Source organism: Vombatus ursinus, unplaced genomic scaffold (assembly GCF_900497805.2).
Source record: "Vombatus ursinus unplaced genomic scaffold, bare-nosed wombat genome assembly UNPS02009173.1, whole genome shotgun sequence".
Lineage (NCBI taxonomy): Eukaryota > Metazoa > Chordata > Mammalia > Diprotodontia > Vombatidae > Vombatus > Vombatus ursinus.
The window spans coordinates 1838513-1862291 of NW_020948951.1; the positions used below are offsets into that span (position 1 = coordinate 1838513).

Genomic DNA, 23779 nt, shown 5'->3' on the forward strand with positions numbered 1-23779 from the left:
AGAGACAAGCTAGATTAACCCATGCCTGAATATAACTTCCTTATAAAACCCCTGACAGATAGTCAGTTTCCTTTGTTCAAAGACCATTGGTAATAGCAACTCACTACCTCCAAGGCAATCCATTCCATTTTTATAAGTTCACTTTTATATGTTTTTATAAGCTGAAATTTGCCTGCTGGAAGCATCTTCCCAATTCCTTCTGGGGCCCAGTTGCACAATTCGAACCTGGGGCAGTTTAACATAATGACAAACAATCTTTGGAGAGGGCCATTCAGACTCCCACATTAGTTGCTTTAATTTTCATTTGCCAATAGCGTATTCTGTGAACTCTTCTTTGTACCTGACTGATACAGCGCCCTTGTTCTTGACTCTACCTCTCAGCTAACAGAATCTCCAATTAAAAGTAGCTTTGTTGTCAGTTCTGACTAAGAGGTTCCCAAATAAGAAACTTGATTGGGTGGAGTTTCCCACAGTAGAATTCAAAGTGAATAGATTGTGTATAGTCAGAACCAGAGTTCTGTATCTACAATGCTGCCCCATTTGTCTATCACAAATCAGCCTTAGGAAGTAGGTTCCCATCGTTCTCCATCCCCACAAGCTGTTATCTTGTGCTTATTAGATTATTCTAGGCATGGCTCCCTGAGCATCTCCTAAAATGGCCATTGGCTAAGAGTGGCCCACCTTGGAAGCCCCCACCACCCAGTGTTTCTCTAGCATGTCCTCTATCACATATCATATTAAACTCAGAGGAGTTACCATCAAAGGGGTGTCTCTGCTCGCCGTCTGTTTCATCTTCTGCTAGTATCACTTCTTCTGAGGGAAAAGAAGAGCAAATTAACCTCCCGCAGTCAGACAGATGGAACTTCCCCCTCGCAGAGCCAGGACCCACGCTTGGCCTGGAATCACATCCCAGATGGCCTGGGAAGGTTTTAGACCAAGTCAGAGTGGGTTCTCTTGGGGAAAAAATGCTGCTGCCATGAACTCAGGGACTTCCAGAGAGTGCCCCTTTGGCTTTTGAAAGAATGACACAAAGGACTTCCCCCACCCCAACATGAGTTAGTCTCCAGAGTTCTTTTACTATGAGAATAAGGGCTCGACCAGCCAAAGCATGACCAGTTGATTCCCATAGTCAAATCAAGTCGACAAGTATATATTAAGTGTTCACTAAATGCCGGACACTGTGCTGAGCACCAGGGATGCACAGCAAAACAAACAAACAAAAAAACACAGTCCCTCAAAGAACTTGGAGACTATAGAGGAAGACAACATGCAAACAGCTTTGTAGAAATAAGCTATATACAGGATAAATTGGAGATCATCTTAGAGGAGAGGCAAGAGCACTAAGGGGGGGCAGGAAAGGCTTTTTGCAGAAGGTGGCTTTTAGCTAGGACTTGAAAGAAGACACAGAGACCAGAAAGTGGAGATGAGAAGGCAGAGCATTCCAGGTATGAGAGATAGCAAGTGAAAATGCCTGGAGTCAGGAGATGGAGCAACAGGAAGGAAGCCAATGGCACTGACTGGGGAGTAAGGTGTAAGAAGACTAGAAAGGCAGGAAGGGGCCAGGTTATAAAGGGCTCAAAAAGCTAGACGATTTTATATTTGACCTTTTATATTTGATTTCATAGAGAGTCACTGGAGTTTATTGAGTGTGTGTGCATGTGGTGAGGCCTAGTCAGATCTGCACTTTAGGAAGATCATTTTGACAGCTGGGTAAATGATGGAATGGGGAGGGGAGAAAGACCTGAGGCAGGCAGACCCACCAGCAGGCTATTGCAATAGTCCAGATGCCAGGTGATGACGGCTTGTGCTAAGGTAGTGGCAGAGTTGAAGGAGTAGAGGGGGCCTATGCAAGAGATGTTTAGTAGGTAGAATTAACAGGACTTGGCAACAGATGATAATAATAATGATAAAAATGATGATAGCTAACATTTATATAGCACTTACTATGTGCCATGCACTGTGCTAAGCATTTTACAATTACTATCTCATTTGAAGAACTGGATATGGTAACTGAAAGAGAGTATGGAGTCAAAGATAACACATTGTGACTTGGATGACTGGAAGGAAGATGGCGCCCTTGGTAGTAATAGGGAAGTTTGGAAGGGGGGGAGGGTTTAGAGGAAAAGATAACGAGGTCAGTTTTGGACTTTGTTGAATTTAAGATGTCTACAGGGCATCTAGTTTGAGATATTCACCAGGCAGTTGAGATTTGAAAGTGGGGGTCAGCAGAGAAGTTGGTCCTGGACAAGTAGATATGAATATCATTAGCAAAGAGATGGTAATTGAATCCATTGGATCTGATGAGATCACAAAGCCAAATATTATAGAGGAGGGAGAAGAGGGCCCATGACAGAACCTTAGGTGATACCCATAATGGGCATGGCCTGGATGAAGATCTAGCAGACTAAGGAGTGGTTTACAAGTGGGAGGAGAACCAGGAGACATGCAGTGTTGTGAAGACCTAGAAAGAAGAGATTATCAACAGTGTCAAAGGCTGCAGAGAGGTCAAGAAGGATGAAGACTGAGAAAAAGTCATTAGATTTCGCAGATTAAAAGAACATTGGTAACATTGCAGAGAGCATATTTCAGTTGAATGATAAAGTCAGAAGTCAGACTGCAGAGAGTTAAGAAGAGAGTGAAAAAAAGGAAATAGCAGTGACCATTGTAGATGACTTTCTCAAAGAGTTTAGCCATGAAAGAGAGGAGAGATATAGGGCAATAGCTAGCAGGGATGGATGGATCAAGTGAGAGTTTTGTTTTTTTGATGATGCGGGAGACATGGATGTGTTTGTAGGCAGCAGGGAAACAGCCAATAGACAGGAAAAGACTGAAGGTTAGTCCGAGTGGAGATAATAGAGGGGGTAGCCTATTGGAGAAGATGAGATGGGATGGAATCATTTGTACATGTAGAAGGGTCAGCCTTGGCCAGGAGAAGGGTCACCTCTTCATGTAAGATAGGGTGAAGGAGGAGATAGTGGGGGATGTAAAAGGAGGAGGGGAGGGGAAGAGGAAGCTCTAGGCAAATGACCTAATTTTTTTTTCAGTGAAATATGAGGCAAAGTTCTCAGCTGAGAGGGTTGTGGGGAGGGAGCACCAAGGGAAGTTTGAGGACAGATAAAAAGGTTAGAAAATCTGCCGTGGTGAGTGGAATAATGAATCGATTCAGGAGACATAAAAGAATTGCCTTGAAACAGCGAGGGACCAGTTGAGATCATATAACATAAATGTGTAGTGGATTCAGTCAATATGGTTTTGTGATTTCAACCAGCTTTATTCAGCAGCATGTGAATTGCAGTAGAGGCAGCAAATAGTGGGAGAAATCTATGGCTGGGGTTTGGCAGGGGAAGATTTATGATGGGATTAAGGGCCAAGGGACTAAAAAGGATAGTGTAGAATTGAACTAGTCCACTAAAGAGTCAAAATGGGGAAGAAAGGAGAGAATAGCCAATGCAAGGGTGATGGTCTGGGAAAGAACTGAGGAGCAGGGGGATTGAAGGTCACAGTGAGGATGAAGATGGGCTTAGAGGGTTGTAAGGCAGAGGGGAAGACAGAATGATGGACAATTATGATCAGATAAAGAAAGACCAACAATATATCATTTAACAATCTAACAGGTCTCTCAGACCCAGTTCTGTCTTTTCCTCCTTCCTCCTCCGGTCAAGGACGTCTGCCTATCTCTCTTCTCTGAGGTCCTGGTGTTTTCTTAGAGATACTCAGACCCAGTCTGCCTGGTCACCCTGCAACCACAGTGTGCCCCACCTGCCAGGAGGTAAAGGCCTCACCTGCTTTGGAAATCCATTCCATGTAGCCATTGAGTTCTCTCTCTATCTGCTGCTGCCGTCTCAGCTTCAGAAAAGCTCGCCGGTTCTCAACCCGTTCTCTTTCCTTGGCAAACTCCCTGCAAAGCACAAAGTCTTGGGGTCCATTGTCTGGTAGGGCATCCTTGTTCTATCTGGCTGGGTGGGCATGGAGGTGGGAGCAGCAGTCCTGTCTGTAGAGGATAGGTCAGCACAGGGCCTGCTTACATCTAGAGGGATAGGTCAGGGATACCACTGCCCTTCAACCCGGGGAACCAAAGGAAGGAAGAGAAGCTGTTCTCTCCCCAAATTTGTTCCTCTTCTGACAACATGGGTGGGGGCTCGGAATCTCTGGTGGAGAAAGGAAGTGGGAGGGACAGAGTGGACTTACCCAGACAGTACACCCAGCACAAGGTTCAGCATAAAAAACGAGCCAATGATGATGAGGGGGATGAAGTACAACCAGTTCCAGGTATTCCCTGAGGCATCATTGCTCTGTAGCAGAAAGAAAGGGGGAAGCAGAAACACTGAGTGAGACTCCAATGTAGTTGGTGGTGGGGTGGGAGTGGAGGGTCCCAGCTCTCCAGGCAGTCACATCTCTTTACCTCCCAGAAGACTGGGGCTTCTTCAGTACATAAGTGGGAGCAACAAAGGACAAGTCTAACCCATAGGAAAAACCCCATCAGGCAGCTAAGAGACCTTTGGACAGTCCCACAGGGAAAAGCTTCTCTTAGAATACTGGGGCACATGATTAAGCTGGGAATACAGGACGGAGCAAAGAGAGGCGAAATAAATGACTTGCCCTAAATTCAAATGGTGACAACCTGGATGAACTGAGAAATAGGCTCCCTTCCTCCCAAGCCCTCACATTCATTCACCTTGCTCTGCACCCCTCCATGGGACCACACTGTCCTAGGGAGCCAGAACTCCATGAATTCAGACCTTCAGGCCCATCAGCCTTAACTACAATCTAAAGTAAGACCAGCATGAAAAACCAAATACAAAGGCAGAACGAAGAGGTTGTTGTTAGCTTCTTTCTAAATCACGACTTCTGTGATTTCTACGGAGCTTTATTCTCTAAGCTAAAGAACATACATTGTGAAGGGTGATGTCAGAAAGAGGGGTGTGTGTAAGAGAATGAAAATAGAAGGGAGAGGAGGGGAGGGGATGGGGGAGAGAGAGAGAAAGGAGAGGAAAGGAGAGGAGAGGGGCACACAGACATAAGCCAGAGAAGGGAGGGTATTTTGGATATATGTGCAATTAAGGAAAAAGTGATAGAAGACAAAAGCCAGTTAATCTAAAGTATTCTATCTTTGTCTCATACAATTTAATTTGAAAAAGTCAGGCCCTGGGTAATCTTATGGAGATTTTGCACCCTTAAAGGGGAGGGATTTTCCTCATGCAATGGGTAGTAATGGCTTTTTCTCCTTCTCTTGCTCAGACCTGTGAATAAAAAATGATTGAGAAGCCTCTGGTAGAACTCCCTCCCCAACCCTACCACCATTATAACTCCTGTGTGGGATTATCCAGACAGGAACTCAGGGCCTCTGAACAAGTCAGTGAAAGGAGTCAGGAGCCAAGCGTTATATCCCTTCCCTCACAGAGGACCCCGTATGTGTCAATGTGTTCCAGAGGAAAAAGGTGTGTGTGTACTGGGATCTAAACAGCTGTACTGCTTTAGAATTTGTTTAGAGCCATTTTTTACACTTATTTGGAGGGGTTTGGGGAAGAACTCAGGCAAATCACTGCTTTTACTCCACCATCTTGGCTCCCCCAAATAATTGTAAATAAAAGGTTAGGCTAGGTTGGGACCCTGGGCTTCTCTCTCCAAAATACAAGGGGTTGAGATGGAAGATGAGAGCCAGGTCAGCGCAAGGGCTCATTACAGGATTGGGAGGCAATTTACAGGAAACATGGGCAAGTGGACTTGCCCCCTGTAGCCCCGGCCTTTTAGGATGGTAACATGCATCCCTCTTGCACTGACGTGTCAGGGATGTCAGAGACAGGCTTGAGTGCCTCAGTTACGTCTGTCTGACCTTGGGCTCAGAATCCAGGCAGAGTCTCTCAAATGTTAAACCTCCTCAGAGAAAGCCCTAAGACCCTCTTCCCCAGTTCATCCATCAGAGTAGTCATTGAAGGTGGCAGCCTAGGAGAAGGGCCACACAGACTGCAGGATATTAACGTAATGGAATATTAGGGGGCTGTAAAATAATAAATATGTATTTGTATGATTAATAGTCTGTTGGCAGTTATTAAGTTTATAAGTAGTTAAAGAGAGACAGATACCAGATAGCTCAAGCAGCCATCGCCTCTGCCTCTGAGAGGTTGTGAAAATGAGTCTTGGGCTACATCTCATCTGAAAAGCACAGTTTGGGATAGAAAGTCTTGGAGACACCCCAGAATGTGAAGCAGGACTCAGGACCAAGACAGCCACCATCTCTGTGGGCCTATGCTTCCTCTTCATATCACAAGGGAATCTTGTCCCAAACAAGCCAGACTGGCCCCAAGGAAGAGGCTAATGCACTGGGTCCTGACTCAAGCCTTTTTCTCCCTCTCTCTGAAAGAACTAAAGCTTCATTGCCTGATATGTATAAGGGGAAGGATGTACTGAGTGGGGCTGGTGCTGGCAGAGAGAGGACCAAACAGGGCCGGAAGGGAACCAGAGCCGCCGTTGTACTTCTCCTCATCTGTCTACGTGAACTGCAGAAGATTTCTTGTTCCTATTTCTCAGTGCTAAATTTAGTCCAAGGGAGCAAAGCACCCACATGGGCTAGATAGAAGGCAGAAATCTTTGGGCTGCTGTAATAAGAGCTGAGGAGGCTGAAGTGGAAATAGGAGAAGTAGGGCAGGAAACAGGACCTGCCAGGGGTAAATCTGAGAAGGAGCTAAGTCTCCCATGAGCCAGGAACACAGGCAGCACCGCCATACAGGAGACCATTCCTATTCTCTCTCCCTTAGAGTTTCTTTTATCAGATTGTTGGGAAAGCAAGGAAGGAGACAGGTTCCTGACCACACAGTCACATATATGTTCCAAGGAGTCCTGATCAGCTGAAGCCAGCAAGAGATCCTGGGGCCATTCAAGAAGGCGACTGATCATATCATCTGCTTTTTCCTTTCCCAACCAATGTGATTCAGTTTTATTCTCAGATTGGCCTTAGTTTCTCATCTGTACAAGGAGATGATCATTAAAGTAACTTCCAGCACTGATATTCTATGATTCTCTACAAAAGGTGCTCTTTCTCTTTTTAACCTGGTCTAATTATTCAATGCACCTAGTAATCCCGCACAACCAGGAGAAGGTGAAGGAGGACAGGTTTTGATAGAGAAATCAGTTTTCCAAGGTGGTAGGAGTTTGAACGAAGAGAAAATATAATATGAAGTTCCAAAACAGAGAGAACTGTGCCCACCATAGATACATAATGGTTCATTAGCAAACACAGTTGCACAAATTTCCCCTCAAAGTTTTCTCCTCCTTTTATAATCCAGGTAATGGTTGGGTGTCTGGCATATGTTTTCACTGAGGGATTTCTATGCAGATGGGAGCCAGGAAAGGAGCCATCATGCTTATTGCCCACTGGAGTAGGAGCTGGGCATGGAAGAGCCCATTGTCTGAATAGACAATGGAATGTGGGATTCCATGGAGCCATGCCCCTTACGATAATGGCTGTTAACAATAACAAGCCATTATGACGATGCTTCAGAATCCTTAGCATCTTTCTTTCCAAGATTTGATGTCTTTATAATCATCATTTCACTCGCTCTTACACTCTCCTTATGAAGCAACCAGGAGAACGGATTCTCCCCATTTTAAAGAAGGAGAAATTGAAAATTAAAGGGATCTAACTCGATCAGAGGAAGCTAATGATAAAGCTAGGAAAAGGACTCAAGTGTTCTGATATCTAGAGGACTGCTATGCCCACAATACTCTTGTTGCTGCTATGGCTTACGGCAATTACATAAACTCATACATACCCCAAGTATAAGAAAACTAACAGTTAAAAGTTTTCCCACAGTACTTTACAATATTTGGTGTGAGAAAAGATGCTGAGGCAGCCCTAAAGTGCCTTCTGAATTGCTAAAAATTAAATTAAGTTCTATATGGCTTGAGTAAAAAGGATTGCCTCTTGATGGTGAAATTCTTCAAATACTCTTATTTGCAGATGTTATTGTACTAATTGCAACAAACCCCAGAATGCTGCAAAACTTTCTCAGTGGAATCCATAGCAATGTGAGAAAGACTGGTCCAACTACCTACACTGAAAAAACTAAGTGGATGAAAAATATATTCTGCTTAGATTATGAAAATCAATCCATTGGTATGTATATCTTTAACAGGCATTACGACTAGCCAATAAGCTGGGCCCAGAATTTGTAGGAAGAAGAGATGAGGCTGGATCCTGTCTGCTCACTCTTATAAAAGCCCATCTCTTTAACACCCCACATCATCCCAGGGAAGCTGTATGGCTGCATATTATAAAATATCACAAGAATTAAATTTATGAGTAACCCAAAGGGCAGTCAAAAGATGGTGCAAGTAGTCTCTCTCATATTACTATTGAAAAGGTGAACATGAGGAGTGGCATAAAAGATATTATGGAAGATATTTATGAACAGATAATGTAGTAAGATGAGGCAGTCATATAGTAAGAATGAGGTACAACAGATGGACGATCCAGGTAGTACACTGGTAGCCTTCATATACATATACATATGGATATATATGTATACATTATATATACATATATGCATGTAGATATATTTAGCATTTTGCAGAGACCATCTAAGTAAAGGAGGCCATGAGAAACTACGGTCAAGAATTACACAGGATGAAAAGGCATGGTGGTGTTGTTATCTGTATTAATGAAAAGAATATCCTCGCTGATGAAGTCAAATATTTATCAAAGTTGCAATAGTAACAGTAATCATTATAATAACTCTAAGCCCAGTGCTATTTCCACACAATGCTTCAGATCTATATATTTTAGTGTGTTCTAATTCCTTGAAAATCAACAATACAGGCATGGTTTCTCTCCCCCCACCCCCCCAAAAAAGTCACCAAAATATTTGGCTAATTAAAAGATTCAATTTTACAGTCATTCAGAATAAAGGGCATAGTGGATAGAATGTTGGACTTGGAATCAGGAAGATTCCTGACACTCCTATACTTCTGACACTTTGTAACTGTGTGACCACAGGCAAGTCATTTAACCTCTGAGTCTCAGTTTTCTCATCTGTAAAATGGAGATCATAATGGCACCTACCTTCCAGGGTTGCTGTGAGGGTCAAATGAGGTAACAATTGTAAACCACTTTGTAGCCTTGAAGGTACCATTTGTCAGTTGCTATTATTGTTGTTATTATTACATATAGTATTTACATTGCATTGCATTATACATAATATTGCTAATCAAACTGACTAATGTCTTGATATGAGTTCAAACAAACATCACCAAAATGCAATGATGTGAGTAAAAAGTTGACATGCATATATTAGCTGGAAAATGTTATCATGCCACCAGGCAAATGTTGCTGTCAGTGGGCTAAGCTTCAATCTGCTGACTTCTCAAATCCCTGACAGACACTATCTAGTGACCGCTATTGGTGCTGGGCTTAAAACGTAAGCCCCATACACAGACTACGTACATATCTATAAACACACAGTGGAAATCTGCGAGAGGGGTTTTGCCCATTTCTTACCCTCTAATGTCCTTCCTGTCACGTTCTGATTGTCTCTCTTTCCCCTTACTTCCTCCTTCTCTTCTGCAGTCTCTGAACTTGCTGCTTGGTTTTATAGTGCCCTCTATGTCTGTGTCCTTCTACTTCTAGGTCCCTGGACCTAGATTTTACAGAGTCCATAAACTTGAGTAGGATTTTTTTTTAACGTTTTTATTTTTGCCAAGCTTTAACTAAAATTTAGCATTTCCTTCCATTATGAATGTAGGCAGCAAACTACGGTAGTATTAAGCTTCTCCAGACTGTCAAAGGAGTCCGCAAACCAAAAAAGGTTGAGCACCCCTCTTCCATCTGCATCCCATTAACAATGGTAAGCTGTGAGAGAAGAGTCGCTCTGCTTCTTTGACCTCCCACATATCAAGACAGCATCAGCATAGAACCTTCTACAAAGGTAGGTATTCATTTAATACGGAAATTTCTGTATCTGATGATGGGAGGAGGAGTGGGGAAAGAAGGGGAGTTCCTAATAGCAACCGACGCTTAAGGGACGATTTCATTAAATATCTATAAATCTGGAAGGCCCTTTCCTTGTTTGTTAAGTAATTCTGGCTGATGAGCTTTGCACTCTATATTTACCTTCTGAGTGGGGACAGCCTAGAAAGAGGCAGTTCCAGCTTCACCCACACACCCACTGTCAATCTGCTTCACCCCTGCTTGCAAGGAACAAGCAGGGAGAGGGTCCCCTGAGGGGAGCTGAGTCAATCTCTGGTTTCTCTAGACACTGCCAAGTTGCTAGCTTTGGGCACATGTGGTGAGGGGGTTCCTGGAAAATGGGGACACCTGTCTGTCTAGAAATTATACTGTGCTCTAGCACATAAATCGTTCTAGCAGTCACCAAAAGGGAGGCTTTACCTGGTGCCAGACCTGTTATGCCTCAGCCCTGGATCTCTCCATCCAATTTCTCTCCCCCTTCCACTCCCACTTCCATCCCATCGAGGGTTTCTTCATCTCCATTCTTCCCACCCTGCCCTTGTTCTGGCTCTGGAAGCCATTTCCGTAGGCCTAGTTTCCCTAAGGACTGCTCAGAGCTTGGTAGGGAGGTGTGCACCATGCGGCTGCAGTCACACTGGACACTCGCCATCAGCTGACACATGGGAAATGCACATCGCTCTCAGGCCACTTGGAAGATCTCTATGAACGGCCAAATAAGCCAAAGAGAGATGGTGAAATTCTCCTTAGAACTGAAGGCCCCTCTCATTCCTGCCTCCATCCCAGGGATCTGGGGCACAGGTAGTGATTTCCCCTTTTCAAACAGAGCACCCAAGTTCTCCAGGGGTTGGTTGAGATGAGACCTCATTACAAAAATGCGCTTGCTCTGAAGGTATGTGATTAGAGAATGGGAAGACATGCCAACTGCAAGGACAGGAAGAAGGAACACAATTGAGCACAGAGTGCCTTGGTCCAGAATCTTCATGGAGAGCCATCTCCGGCTAATTGGGTCTTTTCTAGCCACTGTCACCGTGAGAGCCTTCTCTTGCAAAACCACCAGGAAAGTGTCTTCCTCCATTCCATGGCCTCCTGGATTCTCTGAATCTTAATGGGGAGTATGCTTTCTGTCCACTGCTGCTGAATCGCCCTCTAGTCATTAGGGATCTTCATAAGTCTAATGGGCATCTAAGGAGACACTTTAGAGGAGCAGCTCAAATGTCCTGTTTTAAGCAGGGATCCTGATGACCACAGCCTCCGCCTTCCCAGGCCCATGGGAAATCTTTTGTGTTGTTACCTTGTTGGAAGCCATCTCCCGGAAGGCTCCCACTCAGTGAAGAGGATTCTGTCTCTCACCTCAGATGGGGTTCAATGTAGAATATGTGTGAACCATTCTTTCCTGGAAGTGTAGAATTATTATCTCTTCCCCACCCACCCAAAGTTTTCTTTCCTGGCCTTGTCCCACTTGGAATTCTAAGGACATTCTAGCAACAAAATCCAATGCAACTGGCATCCTACTGAATTCCTACCCAACCTTCAAATCCAAACTCAGATGCCACCTCCCCTAGGATCCCTTCCCTGATTCTTCTCTTCAGCAATGTTCTTTCTCCCCTGACAGCTCACATGCCATACTGCTTTTGCTCCATCCCAAACTCGTCATATACTATCTAGTACTACTGTCATTGATGCATGCATCAGAGCTCTGCACTAGATTGTAGGATCCATGAAGGCAAATCTCGATTTCTCTTGCACATAGTAGGTGCCTGAAAAAAGTTCATTGAACAGATTTTTACTATTTTGTTCCTTGCGGTCCCTTGCACAAGTTAGGCGTTTTAAAATGGCTGAACTAATAGATTCCATTTCGTTCAATCCAACAATTATTTATCAAGGGGTTATAACTGTATGGCACTGTGCCAGATACTGGAATGCAAAGATAAAATGATTTAATCTGAGATAGCAGGGTGGAGCACTGGGCCTAGTGGCAGGATGACTTGAGTTCAAATCTAGCTTCAGACACTTACTAGCTGTGTGATCCTAGACAAGTCACTTAACTGCTATCTGCCTCAGTTTCCTTAAATGTAAAATAGGGATCACAATAGTATTTACTTCTCCGGGTTGTTGTGAGGAACAACAGATAATATCTGTATAGTACTTAGCACAGTGCCTAGCACATAGTCGGTGCTTAATTAATGCTTACTCCTTTCCCATCATTCTCCTTCCCTGCTCTTGGGGATTACAACACATACACAGAAAAGTAAATATAAAGTCCTTTATAGACAGAGTGAATATAACTGGAAGGGGGTGGTTGTCAGGTAATACTTGGTGGATACTGTCCAGTGACTTTGACATGGAGGGGATGGTACCTGAGCTGAGTTATGAAGATAAGGATTTTAAAAGGCAGCTCTGAGGAGAGATGGGAAATGGAATATGAACTGCAGGAAGCAGCTAGGAGGCTGTAGACGCGTTTGAAGGGAAGAATATGAAGCACGGCTGGCAAGGCTGGCGGGATGCAGACATCGAAGGTGTTACGGTATTATGGTATGGTATATAAGGTATCATGCTGAGGAATTTGGCTGTTGTCTTAGAGTGAAGAGGGAGCCATCGGCAGAATGACGGTCAGTCCTGTACCTTGGGGAAATTATTTTGGCAGCTGTGTGGAGGATGGATTGGAGAGTGGAGAAATTTGAAAAACAAGAGGCTGTTATCACAGTCCAGGTGAGAAGCAATGGGGACCTCTGTTAGGGTGGTTGTGGCTGTTTGTTCTTCATTCTCCAAGGGGACCAATGCCATTAGTAAGTAATGACTTGACTCCCAAGTGAACTGGATTGAAGTGAGGGAGTGCTGTGCAAAGTCACCAGCCTCACTCTCTCCTCCAGAGCCATCTAGGTCCAGTGGCAAGACATAGAACGTGCCTGACTCAGCATCTCAGCATGACTGGAGATGGCCCAGGATACAGTGGGAGACCTTGGTGAAGGTCCTTCCCAGGTCTCAGTTTGTCTGAAGCAACACTCATTCAGTGATTAAGACTAGGTAAGAAACTGAATGGCCCAATGAACAGGGAGAAGGGAACAGATTCAGGAGGTGCTGGGGTGATAGAATTGGCAAGTGTTTTCAACTGACTGGATGGAGGGGAATGAGGGAAAGGAAAGAGTCAAGAATGATGTTGAGATTGTGAATCTGGGCAAACAGGAGGATGGTAGTAGTCTCATTAGAAAGCCTAGAGGAGAAGCTGGTTTATAGGGAAAGAGAATTAGTTCCATTTTAGATACGTCAAGCTTTGAGATGCTGAGTCAGAATCTAGGTGAAAATATCCATCAGGATGTTGGCGATAGAGGGCTGAAGTTTAGGAGAGAAACTCAAACAAGACATATAGATTTGGGAATCATTTACATAGAGATATTTGAACCCAAGGGATATGGTGTGTGAAGGCAAAGAGATGGGAAATAGAGAAGCTCATCTAAGAAGAATGTAGATACAGAGAAGAGAAGAGAAGAGAGTCCTGGGGAGGGGAGAGAGATTGGAACTGCAACTTAAGCCCCAGTAATTACCCTTCTCAGCTGCCTTATCCCTCTGTTGACTCCTGTAAAACTTGTAGTCCACTGAAACCTCTGGATCTTTTTCAAATAAACTATTTAGTTATGCCTCTTGTATCTTGGTTTTTTTTTTTGTATGTCTCTTGTATCTCATGCTTAATGCCTTTTTTGTATCTTCAGTGCTTAGTCTGGCCTATACTAAATAAATGTTTATTGACTGATTGAACTGACTTGTTGAACCATCCTTTATTCCGCAAACCTATCCTGCTGAGCTTCTATAATATAATAGGGCTATCCCTGCTGCAACTTACATAATGGGCAATTGGTCATTGACTCTGAGATTAGATTGTAAACTCTTTGAGGGCAGGGACTGTCTTTTGTCTTTCTTTGTATCCTCAGATCTTAGCACAGTGCCTGGCACATAGCAGGAGCTTAATAACTGTACATGACTGACCAATGACTAAAAAGTTTTTCCTCCACACTCAGTTATGCATCCATTGCTTGCTGAACTTTAAAAATATTTTCCATAGAGTTTGTCTCATGTTAGCTCATGGAAAGTATGAAAGTCATTCCATATGTGATGAAAACCAAATAAATACCTTCCAAGCCCAAGTTGGATCTTTGATGCATTTAACAAAAGAAACGAGCTGGCCCTTTGGGTAAATGCTATCATAAAAAAAATAAAGAAAAGAAAAGGAACTCAACAAGATGGATGGTGGATAGAACACTGGCCCTAGATTCAAGAAGACCTGAGTTCAAATCTGGCCTCTGACACTTGACACTTACTAGCTGTGTGACCCTGGGCAAGTCATTTCACTCCATTGCCTTGCCCCCCAAATGGATGGTCTCCTGCTAGCCTTTATAACAAGAATCTTTAATAGTTCAATGTCAACCTGAAAGAAGGTCTCAAGGGGAGTGCCCAGGGAATCTGTCGTTGGCCCTGCATGATTAAACCTGTTTATGAATGATACGGATAAAGGCATAGATGGCATTCTTATCAAATTTGCAGAAGATACAAAGCTGAAAGGGATAGCTAAAACCCTCAGTGTCAGAGCCAGACTCCAAATGAATTCTGATAGCATTGAATCTAAAATGAAATGTAATAGGATGAAGTATAAAGTCTCACAGTTGCATGCAAAAAAAAATAAACTTCACAAGTACATGATGAAGGCATGGCTAAGCATCAGTTTAGAAAAAGATCTGAGAGTACATTCAATATGAACTAAGTGGGACACAATAGTAAAAAAAAAAGTCAATGCATTCTTGGGCTGCATTAAGAGCGGTATAGCTTCTAAGAATCATGTAGCTCTAGTGTCATTGTTCTGATCAGCTGCCTCTGAACATCAAATTCACTTCTGGCCACCACATTTTGGAAGGAGATAGACAAGCCAGAAAACACTCAAAGGAAGGCAACCTGGATGGTGAAGGCAGTCAACTTCACATCATATGAGCATTAGCTGGAAAAAGTGGGAACGTGTAGGATGGAGAAGGAAAGATTTGGGGACATGATGGTTGGCTCCAAGTTTTTGAAAGAACAATGGGTTGAAGTTGCAAAGAGACTAATTTAAGTTTGATGCAACGAAAACCTTCCCAATGATCCGAGCTATCCTAAAGTAGAATGAACTGCCTCAGAAGGTAGTGGGCTCTCCCTCAAAAATGGAAGCAAAGGCTGTGTGGCATTACTCCTTGAGCCCAAATAGGACCACAGCTGGAACACAAACGTAGTGGCAAGGGTTCTGGAGCTCAGTCTTACCGCTAACCAGAGAGCTGGTTTCAGAACCCATGGACACAACATTCCAATGGGGAGGGAGCCGTTGGCCCAGCCCAGAAGTGGCTTTGGTTCATTACCAGATGCATTAGGTGATGGTGCAATCACAACATATACTTTGACTTCTCCAACAGAAAGTCATTGTGCCTCCTTGGGAGGGAGAAGTCGATGATATCTGATGCCTTTTCAATCAAAAATTCAGATTTGGAAGAATTTCAGTGTTTAACCCAGCCTTGAAAAAGAATTCTGACATGCGTTCACCTTGCATTTGATGAAAATCCTCCAGTGCCCTCCATGGAGAGTGACCACCATATCCAAGGCAGCCCACTCAACTATGGGATAGCTGCAATTGTTAGGAAGATGGTTCTGATTTCGAACCTAAATTTGCCTGGGGTGACTTCCACCCATTACTCCTGGTTCCTTCCTCTGGGGCAAAACAGAACCAGACTAATGTCTCTTTCACATGATAACCTTTCATCCCCACTCCACCCCACCCCCACTGATTCTTCTCTCCCGGCTAAATCCATGTGATAGGCCTTTCACCATCTTGTTTGCCTTTTGGATGCTTTCCAGCCTACCAATGCTCTCCCTAAAATGGGGTGTCTAGAACCAAACACAATACTCCAGAGGTGGTAGCCTAGCTGTAAACCCTGAAGATGGCTGGGGTACAAGTCTGGGGACTAATGTGGCAAGTGGAACTTCCACTCCATAGTGGGGCTGAGGAAGGAAAGTCTGGTTTGATCCCTGACTCTCATGAAGAGAAGTTCAAGGAGCAGCACCTTTATTCTATTATTGATCTATACTGAAGTCACAGGCATCGAATGTGGTTACTTCCAAGCCAACCTGATTTTATCCCAGCTCAAGCCTTGCAGACACCCCCAGTCCTTCCCTCCAGCAATAGAGGGTGGAGATTCTAAGTCCTAGAATTTTCTCAGAGCCCTTCTGAAAACCTAGTTTAGAATAGGAATCAGTCTAACCATGGCCATTCAATTTCTTTATGTCCTTGCTCCATCCCTCTTCTCACATTGCATCACTGCTCTGAGTTCTGACTTAAGAATGGCAATTGAGATGAAAGGTTTGCCTCCTGAGACCTGAGGTGTGGAGAAACCTGAAGGCTGAAGGGAATTGAGGGAATCAAAAAGATATCTCATCTTAAAGACACAGATGTTATTAACAGTTTATAGTCTTAGCAACTTTCAGTTTAAACTTCCTGGGGAGGAGACTTCTGGTAACTTTCATTCATTCAGTGTAAGGAGATGCTTTTGAAATTTCCTCCCCTCTCCATCCACTTCTTGCCTAGCAAATCCTCAATGCCTCCACTCTGAGCTTCTGAGGCTTTTTCTGCCAACCCTTTGGACACCTGACCCCCAAGCCACTTATAGTGCCCCTTTCCATTATCACATACTTTTTTGGTCCTACCGAAATTCCTGTTTGGGATTTCTCATCTTTTCATATAACCTGTGGCTTCTGAGTTAAAAATGGACTTTGAGTTCAACTTTAGGGGTTTTCTCCTACAGTCTCTTTTTGGCATGGGCCCCCATGCAGGGTTTCCTCTGGGAAGTTCATATTTTATTTCCTGTCTATGTCTCTACAAAGAAGTTTAAGATCCTTCAGCTGCCATACAAGCTCTGCCTGACACATAGTGGGTGCTTGGTAAGGCTTGTTGGCTGACTGGCTGATTTTGTTTAAATTGACCCAAGCTGCAAAGAACTCACACTGGAGCCCAAAGTCAAGGTAATTCTCTTTCTTCCTTCCTCTCTGAGACCTAGGGCTTCTTCCAGACTTAGAGCACTGGTCTGGAGTTGAAATCTCCCCATGGTCTTAAGGGTCACTAGAAAGTTGAGACCCCGTTCCTGTACCTATGCAGTATCATGTAACTCGCAGTACCACTGAAGGCCGACGTCTTGGTTTTCTTCTCCATATCACCTCTGTTCCTGGTTGCTCCCTGGTTCTGGCTCGTTTGATTCAAGAACAACTCCATTGGGTTCGGGAGGCTTGTCCTAGGAATATCTCTGCTCAGTCCAGGAATTGCTCTACTTAATTCAGGAATTAGTTCATAGCCTCAGCAGTGGAAGAGACCTTGGTGGTCACTAGTCCAAACCATTCATTTTATAGATAAGGAAACTAAGTCTCAGAGAGGGTAAGCAACTTGCTTAAGATCATACTGATAGTTATTAGAGAGCCAGGATTTGAACCCAGACCTTCTGACTCCAGACACTCTTTTCACTTATTACCTCTGCTGGATGCAGAAACTTAACCCTTGCTCTACTGCTGGTACTCTCCTATTACTGGCTTGAATCATGCAGCTCTGTTTGGTTCAAGAATTCCTTGTATTTGCCTCTTTGTACTATTATCTCTAGGGCTCCACGGACCCCTGGAGGGGCTGGTTGTGAAGGCTTCCCTTCAGAGAATGGAGTCCACATGAATTCGACTTGTTTCTCTCTGTCTGACCTCTTAGGTCTCATTTTTTTCCACTTCTCCCAACCTCCTGGTTCAGCCTCTCTTTTTAAAGGCTAAATCTCAGGGGCATGAGCTAATGATGAATCAATGAATCATCTTCAATGTATCAGACAATGGAGCAACCCAGGGCAAGGCAAGGAATTCATACTTTATCAAGGACACATCCTCATAAAGTCAGTAAGGCTTTTTATAGCTAGTATAAGGAAACATCTTCTGTGCTAGAACAAAGCCATCACCAGTGATGATCAAGTACATTCATAGCATCTCCACAGTCTCCCAGTTCCCTTCCTCCCATCTGACAATTACCAAGTCAAGATGGCGGAGTAAGCAGTAAATCATTGTAGCTTTCCCATATTTACCTCCAAGCAATCAAAACAATAAAATAGCACCCCAGAACAAATCCTGGAACAGTGGAGCCAGCAGAAAGACATGGTGGAACAGTCTTTTAGCCTGGGATACTTAGAGAACTGAATCTATCTGACAATTATAAGGGACTATTCATTTCTTCTTTGAGGTTTCTCTGAAACCAGCATTCAAAGAACATACTGTACTTTGCATCTAATAGTCCAGAAAAATTTCCCAGTGGATCTGTGGCCAGAGAAACTTATTTAGTCAATGGGGCCAAGGGGGCAGTAGTTCTACTATTCCATGATAGTAGAACTGTTTGGTTTGTTCTGTTTCTGGGTCATAAGATTGAATGGCACAACTCTGGTCATTTGCTTCACCAATAAGAACATGGTTGTTGGTCGCAAGGAACACAAGACCAGATAAGAGTATGGACTAGAGCAGTGCTTCTGCTCCCTATATGGGGTCACAACCCACCGTTTAAAAAGCGCTGAAGGGATCACGAGTGAAAAACATTGAAGAAGCTCTGACTAGGGAAACCACCCCCAAACTGGGGGAGACAACTTTAGTAGCACGCTGTACTAATACTGGGTGAACAGTAACCGCAGACCGGGAAAGAAGGGAGGCATACTTGACCAGCAAGTCATTCTACATTATATACCAGTGTACCACTAGGATGACTAATAGCTAGTAGTGAGTATTAGCTTTCTAAAGAGACATGGGCCCTGATATTGAATTTCCTGGTTCCATTAAAATCCTGACTTCCCAGAGCCTAATATCTTTGAGATCCTAAAATTTCCTTCAGGATCTGGCTATGTGGTCTGGGGCCATAGAACGATCAGATTTAGCATGGGAAGGGACCTTGGAAGTCATCTAATCTGACTGCCTCATTTTAGAGGTGAGAAAACTGGGGCCCAAAGCTGGGGGAAATAATTTGCCCACACCCCATAGGGAGGAAATGACAGAAGCAGGTTTGTTGCAGAATACCACTTCTGTGCTTTTGATAACATACCCAAAGCCAATTTCCTTGACCCCTGAACCTGATTCTCCTTGGTACTCTGTAAAGTTAGAAATTCATTTAACCACCAAGTGTAGGTTGCAAAGCCAGGATTCAAACCCAGGATTCTGACTCCAAATCCAGTGTTCCTTCCACTGTGTACCCACCATCTGTCTATATGTATGGTTGCACCAGTACCTCCAACCCTCACCCCCTCCCCCAACATCTCTTTCTCTCTCTATGTTAGTCCCAGAAGCATCTCTGGGACAGTGCTGCCTCAGAGGCCAATGTCTTGCTCTTGTCTTTACCTTCCCCCCTCTCCCTTTCCCTCCCCAGCCTCTGGTAGCACCCACATTGTAGAGAAGGTCAGTCCACCCTTCCATGGTGATACACTGGAAGACAGTCAGCACTGCAAACAGGATGTTGTCAAACTGAGTGATCCCATTATTGGGTCCTTCCCAGTAGGGCTTGCATTTGGTCCCATTGGGGCAGGTACGGGCGGGTTCCTCGGTTCCACATGGAGCTGGAGACTCGCCTTGAATATCATCTACAAGACAGAAGGGAAAGAGATGGTGACCACAGCATCAAGAAGCTTGTGGGAGTCAGAGGACAGATAGGAGAAGCCTAGTCTTCAAAGGGGAGTCAATGGAAAGCAAGAATCATGCAGATCCATGTAGAAATGGAAGCCAGAGATCAAACAGATCTCACTATGGAGATGTTACAGGTCCCACCCCAGAGCTGAGCTTCCAAGACTTTGTGCATCTGATTGACCTATCAAGCCTCAAAGAAATGGAAACTTGAGGATGAGCAGTGTTATTTTCTCTTCAGATGCAGCTACATTGAATGCTCATGGTGGCAAGAGCAAGAATGTATTATTTTATTAGCAAGTTAAGTGGTTAAACATGCTCTCACCCTTTTCCCAACCCCAGCAGAAATAAAATAAAATAAAATGGTGACAAAAGCCAGATTTAATGGTGCTAAATTCGTGCTGATAATTTGTAAGTGAAAACAGCAAGGCTTTAACTTGTTGCTGACCAAAAGAGGAGATTTTCATATCAATAATACAAAAGTAAACAATGCCACCAGTCAGAAGGATTTTAGTTCTAGCTGGACAGTTCCATCTAGTTTTGGGGGAAAGTACTTCTCAGTGTGTGTGCGGTGGTAGTGGTGGTGGTGGGGCCACAAACATGGAACACAAAGAAAGCTCTTCCAAGATATCACTCCCAAGAATCCTGGAGTCATTTCCATTTCTCTGGCCACCTGGTGGGTCGGATCCAAAAAGTACCCTCGGGCTTGGGTTCCTGGGCATTGTTCTTCTATTAAAGCAGAGAACCTGACATTTCATTTTGGGGAAAAGTGGGGATTCTTGGCCTGCTGTCATGGTGAGGCCGCAGAGGATACAAACTGAATTGTTAAATGTTCATTTTTGGCCACACTTCTGGTACCACCGCTGCCATCGAAGCCCCTGCTCTTCTCCCCCTTCTACTAAAATCTTTCTATCCACTAAGCTCAAATCCCACTTCTTCCATCCACCTTCTTTGCACCAACAAAACTTCCAGTAATTCTGGTTCTTGGAGCTCTGGAGGTATCTACTGTCTATAGAACTCATCTTGGCATTCAATTGTAATTGGGCAGCCTTGTTTTACATGTGGATTTCTTGATTCTCTAACTAGACTAGAAGGTAAGGGCCATATCATGCATTATCTTCATGTCTCATTCAAGGCCTGGTACAGTACTAGAAACAGAATATGTGCTCAACATATATTTGCTTAATGCCTGGGAAAATGAATCCTGAGAAGTTTGTTTAAAACAGCATCTGATTATCCAAAATAGAAGTGAGTCCTTTGCCTTCCGCTCTCTCCAGAGTTTGGTAGCTAGGCCCTCCCTCTACCCCCTGCAATCTGGTTTCACCCAAACTTATCTCACAGTCCTTCTCTCCATAAGGCCTACACTGCCGTCAAAACAGGCCTTTTTGGTTTGTTTGTTTAAACCATGTGTTCTCTAGACTCTGTGACTTTGCTCATATACTTTCTGATGCTTATAATGCCTTCCTTCCTCTCCTCCTCCCCCAAACATCTTTGCTAGCTGAAATCCTACTCATCATTCAAGGCTCATTTTGAACGCTACCTCTTCAGTGTAGCCTTTCTTTACCTCCTATCCTCAGAACTATACACTTCTCTCCTGAACTTTCACATCCTACTTTGTTCTATATTGGTGCGTATATCTTCACCACTATTTCGCTCTATGTTCCTAGAGGGCAGGGATCACGTCTTATTTTCTTTTGTATCCCACTCAATGCCTCACCCGGGGCCTTACAGATTGTAGGTAGAGGTAGCTGCTTATTAAACATTTGTTGATATGAATCAAGGAGTCGGGTAGGTGGCTCAGTGGACAGAGCATTGGGCCTGGAGTCAGGAAGACCTGAGTTTACATCTGACCTTAGACACTCACTAGGTGTGGGACCTTGGGCAAGTCACTAAACCTTTATTTGCCTTAATCCACCGGAGGAGGAAATGGCAAACTACTCCAGTATCTTTGCCAAGAAAACCTCATGGACACTATGGTCCATGGGGTCAAGAAGAGTCAGACACAAACGAACAACAACAACAATAACAACAACAACAATGAGGTGAGGTGAATTGAATTGGCCTTTCACTTCATCCACTGAGCTTAAGAAGCCCTCTGAATTTTGTTTTTGGAAAAGCAAAGATCCAAAGGGCATGTGAGACTTGATTACATACCCTGAAATCCATTTATCTACTGGGTGTGTGCACACAAACCATATACTTGTGGCAGCACAGTACAGCGGGGAAACACACCGATTTTAGAGTTAGAAGACCTGGATTTGAATCCTGACTTTGCTATCTATTCCCTATATGACCTTACTTCCCCTTCCTGGGCCTCGGTTTCTTCTTCTGTAAAATGAAGTGGTTAGAAGATTTTTGAGGTCCCTTCTGGTTGTAAATCCTATAATGCAGAATTTGGCCATCAGATTCCTAAGAAGAAATGATGTCCCACTCCATTACACTATGTCTGCCTCACCTCCATGCAAACAAACCAACTTCCTATCCTCATCTACCAATTGTGAAAAAGGGACCCTGGCTGATCTGATTGTAGGTGATATTTCCAATGGGTCATGTTCTGCATCTCTCTCCTCTCTCTCTCTCTCTCTCTCTCTCTCTCTCTCTCTCTCTCTCTCTCATTCCACCAGGGTGACGTGGCCAGAAGCAGAAATAGCTCTGCCTCAATTAACACCTTCTCCATCCGGGAGAGAAATAATTAGGACGTTCCATATTGAGCACACTCCACAAGCCCAGGAGAAAAGAAGACAGAAGGAGTAGGAGAAAAGGGGGGGAAGAGCCTCTCAAATAATTCTACCCCACTTTTTTTTTTGGCTTTGCCCCATCACTGTCTGGTAGAGATATTGGTTGTGGATAGGGTCACTAAAGATGTCGCCTCAACCCCAACTGCAGACACATTTGGCAGTAAGAAGGAACACAGCAATCATTCCTGGAAACCTTCCCTTCTGCACAAGCTAACGATGGTAGCTCCAAGAGGAGGGTCAGGGAACCTGTTCTCCCTCAGGTATAGGTTCTCTTTTTGTGAAACACGACTGTCCTCTCACCACATTGGACCTTTAGGATCTTGTTAGGAGTTGGGTGGGAGTCAGGCACCCCTAGGAAACGTGGCTAAAGATGGGCAGGACGAACAAGAACAAATGCCTCCACTGTCCTTCCTGGTGCTCTCTATAAATAGGGTCATAGTGATGAAGTGAGATTTCTGCTCAGGGTGGGCTCCTTTCATCTAAGCGCAATGGAGCCTTAGGCTGGTCCTACCCTCCCTCTCCCCTTGTTTCAGGACCCAGAAACACCCTAAGGCCTTAGATGACAGCCCAAGGTCAACCAAGCCTTAACCCATTTCCTGACTTTTCCAAGCAGAAGCTCTCCTTCATTGCATAGGTGCCAGGGACATAAATGAGCGTCCATGCCTGTATCCAAGAGGCTCCTGTAATTAACAGCCAAAGAAGGAAAATGAAAAGAATGCTTGAGAAGCAAACTCAAGCTGCCTGGACCTTACCTGTCACCTCCTCAAAGCAGGTGGTATGAAATTTTCCCATATAAAATTCTAACCCTATGATTGCAAAAATAAGGATTGCAAAAAACAGGAGGAGGCCGATCTGTAGCAAAGGTATCATCGCCTTCATGATAGACTTCAGAACAACTTGTAAACCTGGGGAGAAACAGAGACAAACCCCACAGTAGGTAAGACAGAGAATTCCAAAAGAGCACCAGGTACCTCTTCACAGACTTTCAGAGCTCAGGGAAAAGTTAACCTCTACAGAGGTGGCTCTCAACTCATGGACTGTGGATCAGCTGGGGAGTAGGGGGAGGGAAGGAATATTCCTTCTATCAACTGAATAAATAACACACCTTGCATATAGATAGGCCATGATTTTTTCCAAATGTATGTTAATGTTTCTATGATTAACAAAATACTGAATTCTTAGTAGCTTTTTGTCATCTATTTTCTCATCAACAGATGAAAATAATACAGCTACGATGTGGAAGTCTGTAAAATTTTTTGACATTAAGAAGGAGGTCCTTGTACTCAAAAAGGTTGGGTCTCATCGTTTATTGTTCTATGAGAGTGTGTGAGAGAGAGAGACAGAGAGACAGAGAGAGACAGAGAGACAGAGAGAGACAAAAGAAGAAGAAGAAGAA

The 23779-nt window shown here is 43.9% G+C and overlaps 1 protein-coding gene across 1 annotated transcript in view; it reads right to left on the reverse strand.

Moving 5' to 3' along the window:
• The window catches only part of CACNA1A (calcium voltage-gated channel subunit alpha1 A), a 134721-nt gene that overhangs the window by 109124 nt on the left and 1818 nt on the right, over nucleotides 1-23779 (reverse strand). Inside the window, exons 3-7 of the mRNA XM_027851278.1 lie at nucleotides 23136-23288; nucleotides 19367-19605; nucleotides 4200-4292; nucleotides 3783-3948; nucleotides 757-813 (exon numbers count right to left, since the gene is read on the reverse strand). Coding sequence (XP_027707079.1) covers nucleotides 757-813; nucleotides 3783-3948; nucleotides 4200-4292; nucleotides 19367-19605; nucleotides 23136-23288 — 708 coding nt within the window. The remainder of the gene's footprint in view (nucleotides 1-756; nucleotides 814-3782; nucleotides 3949-4199; nucleotides 4293-19366; nucleotides 19606-23135; nucleotides 23289-23779) is intronic.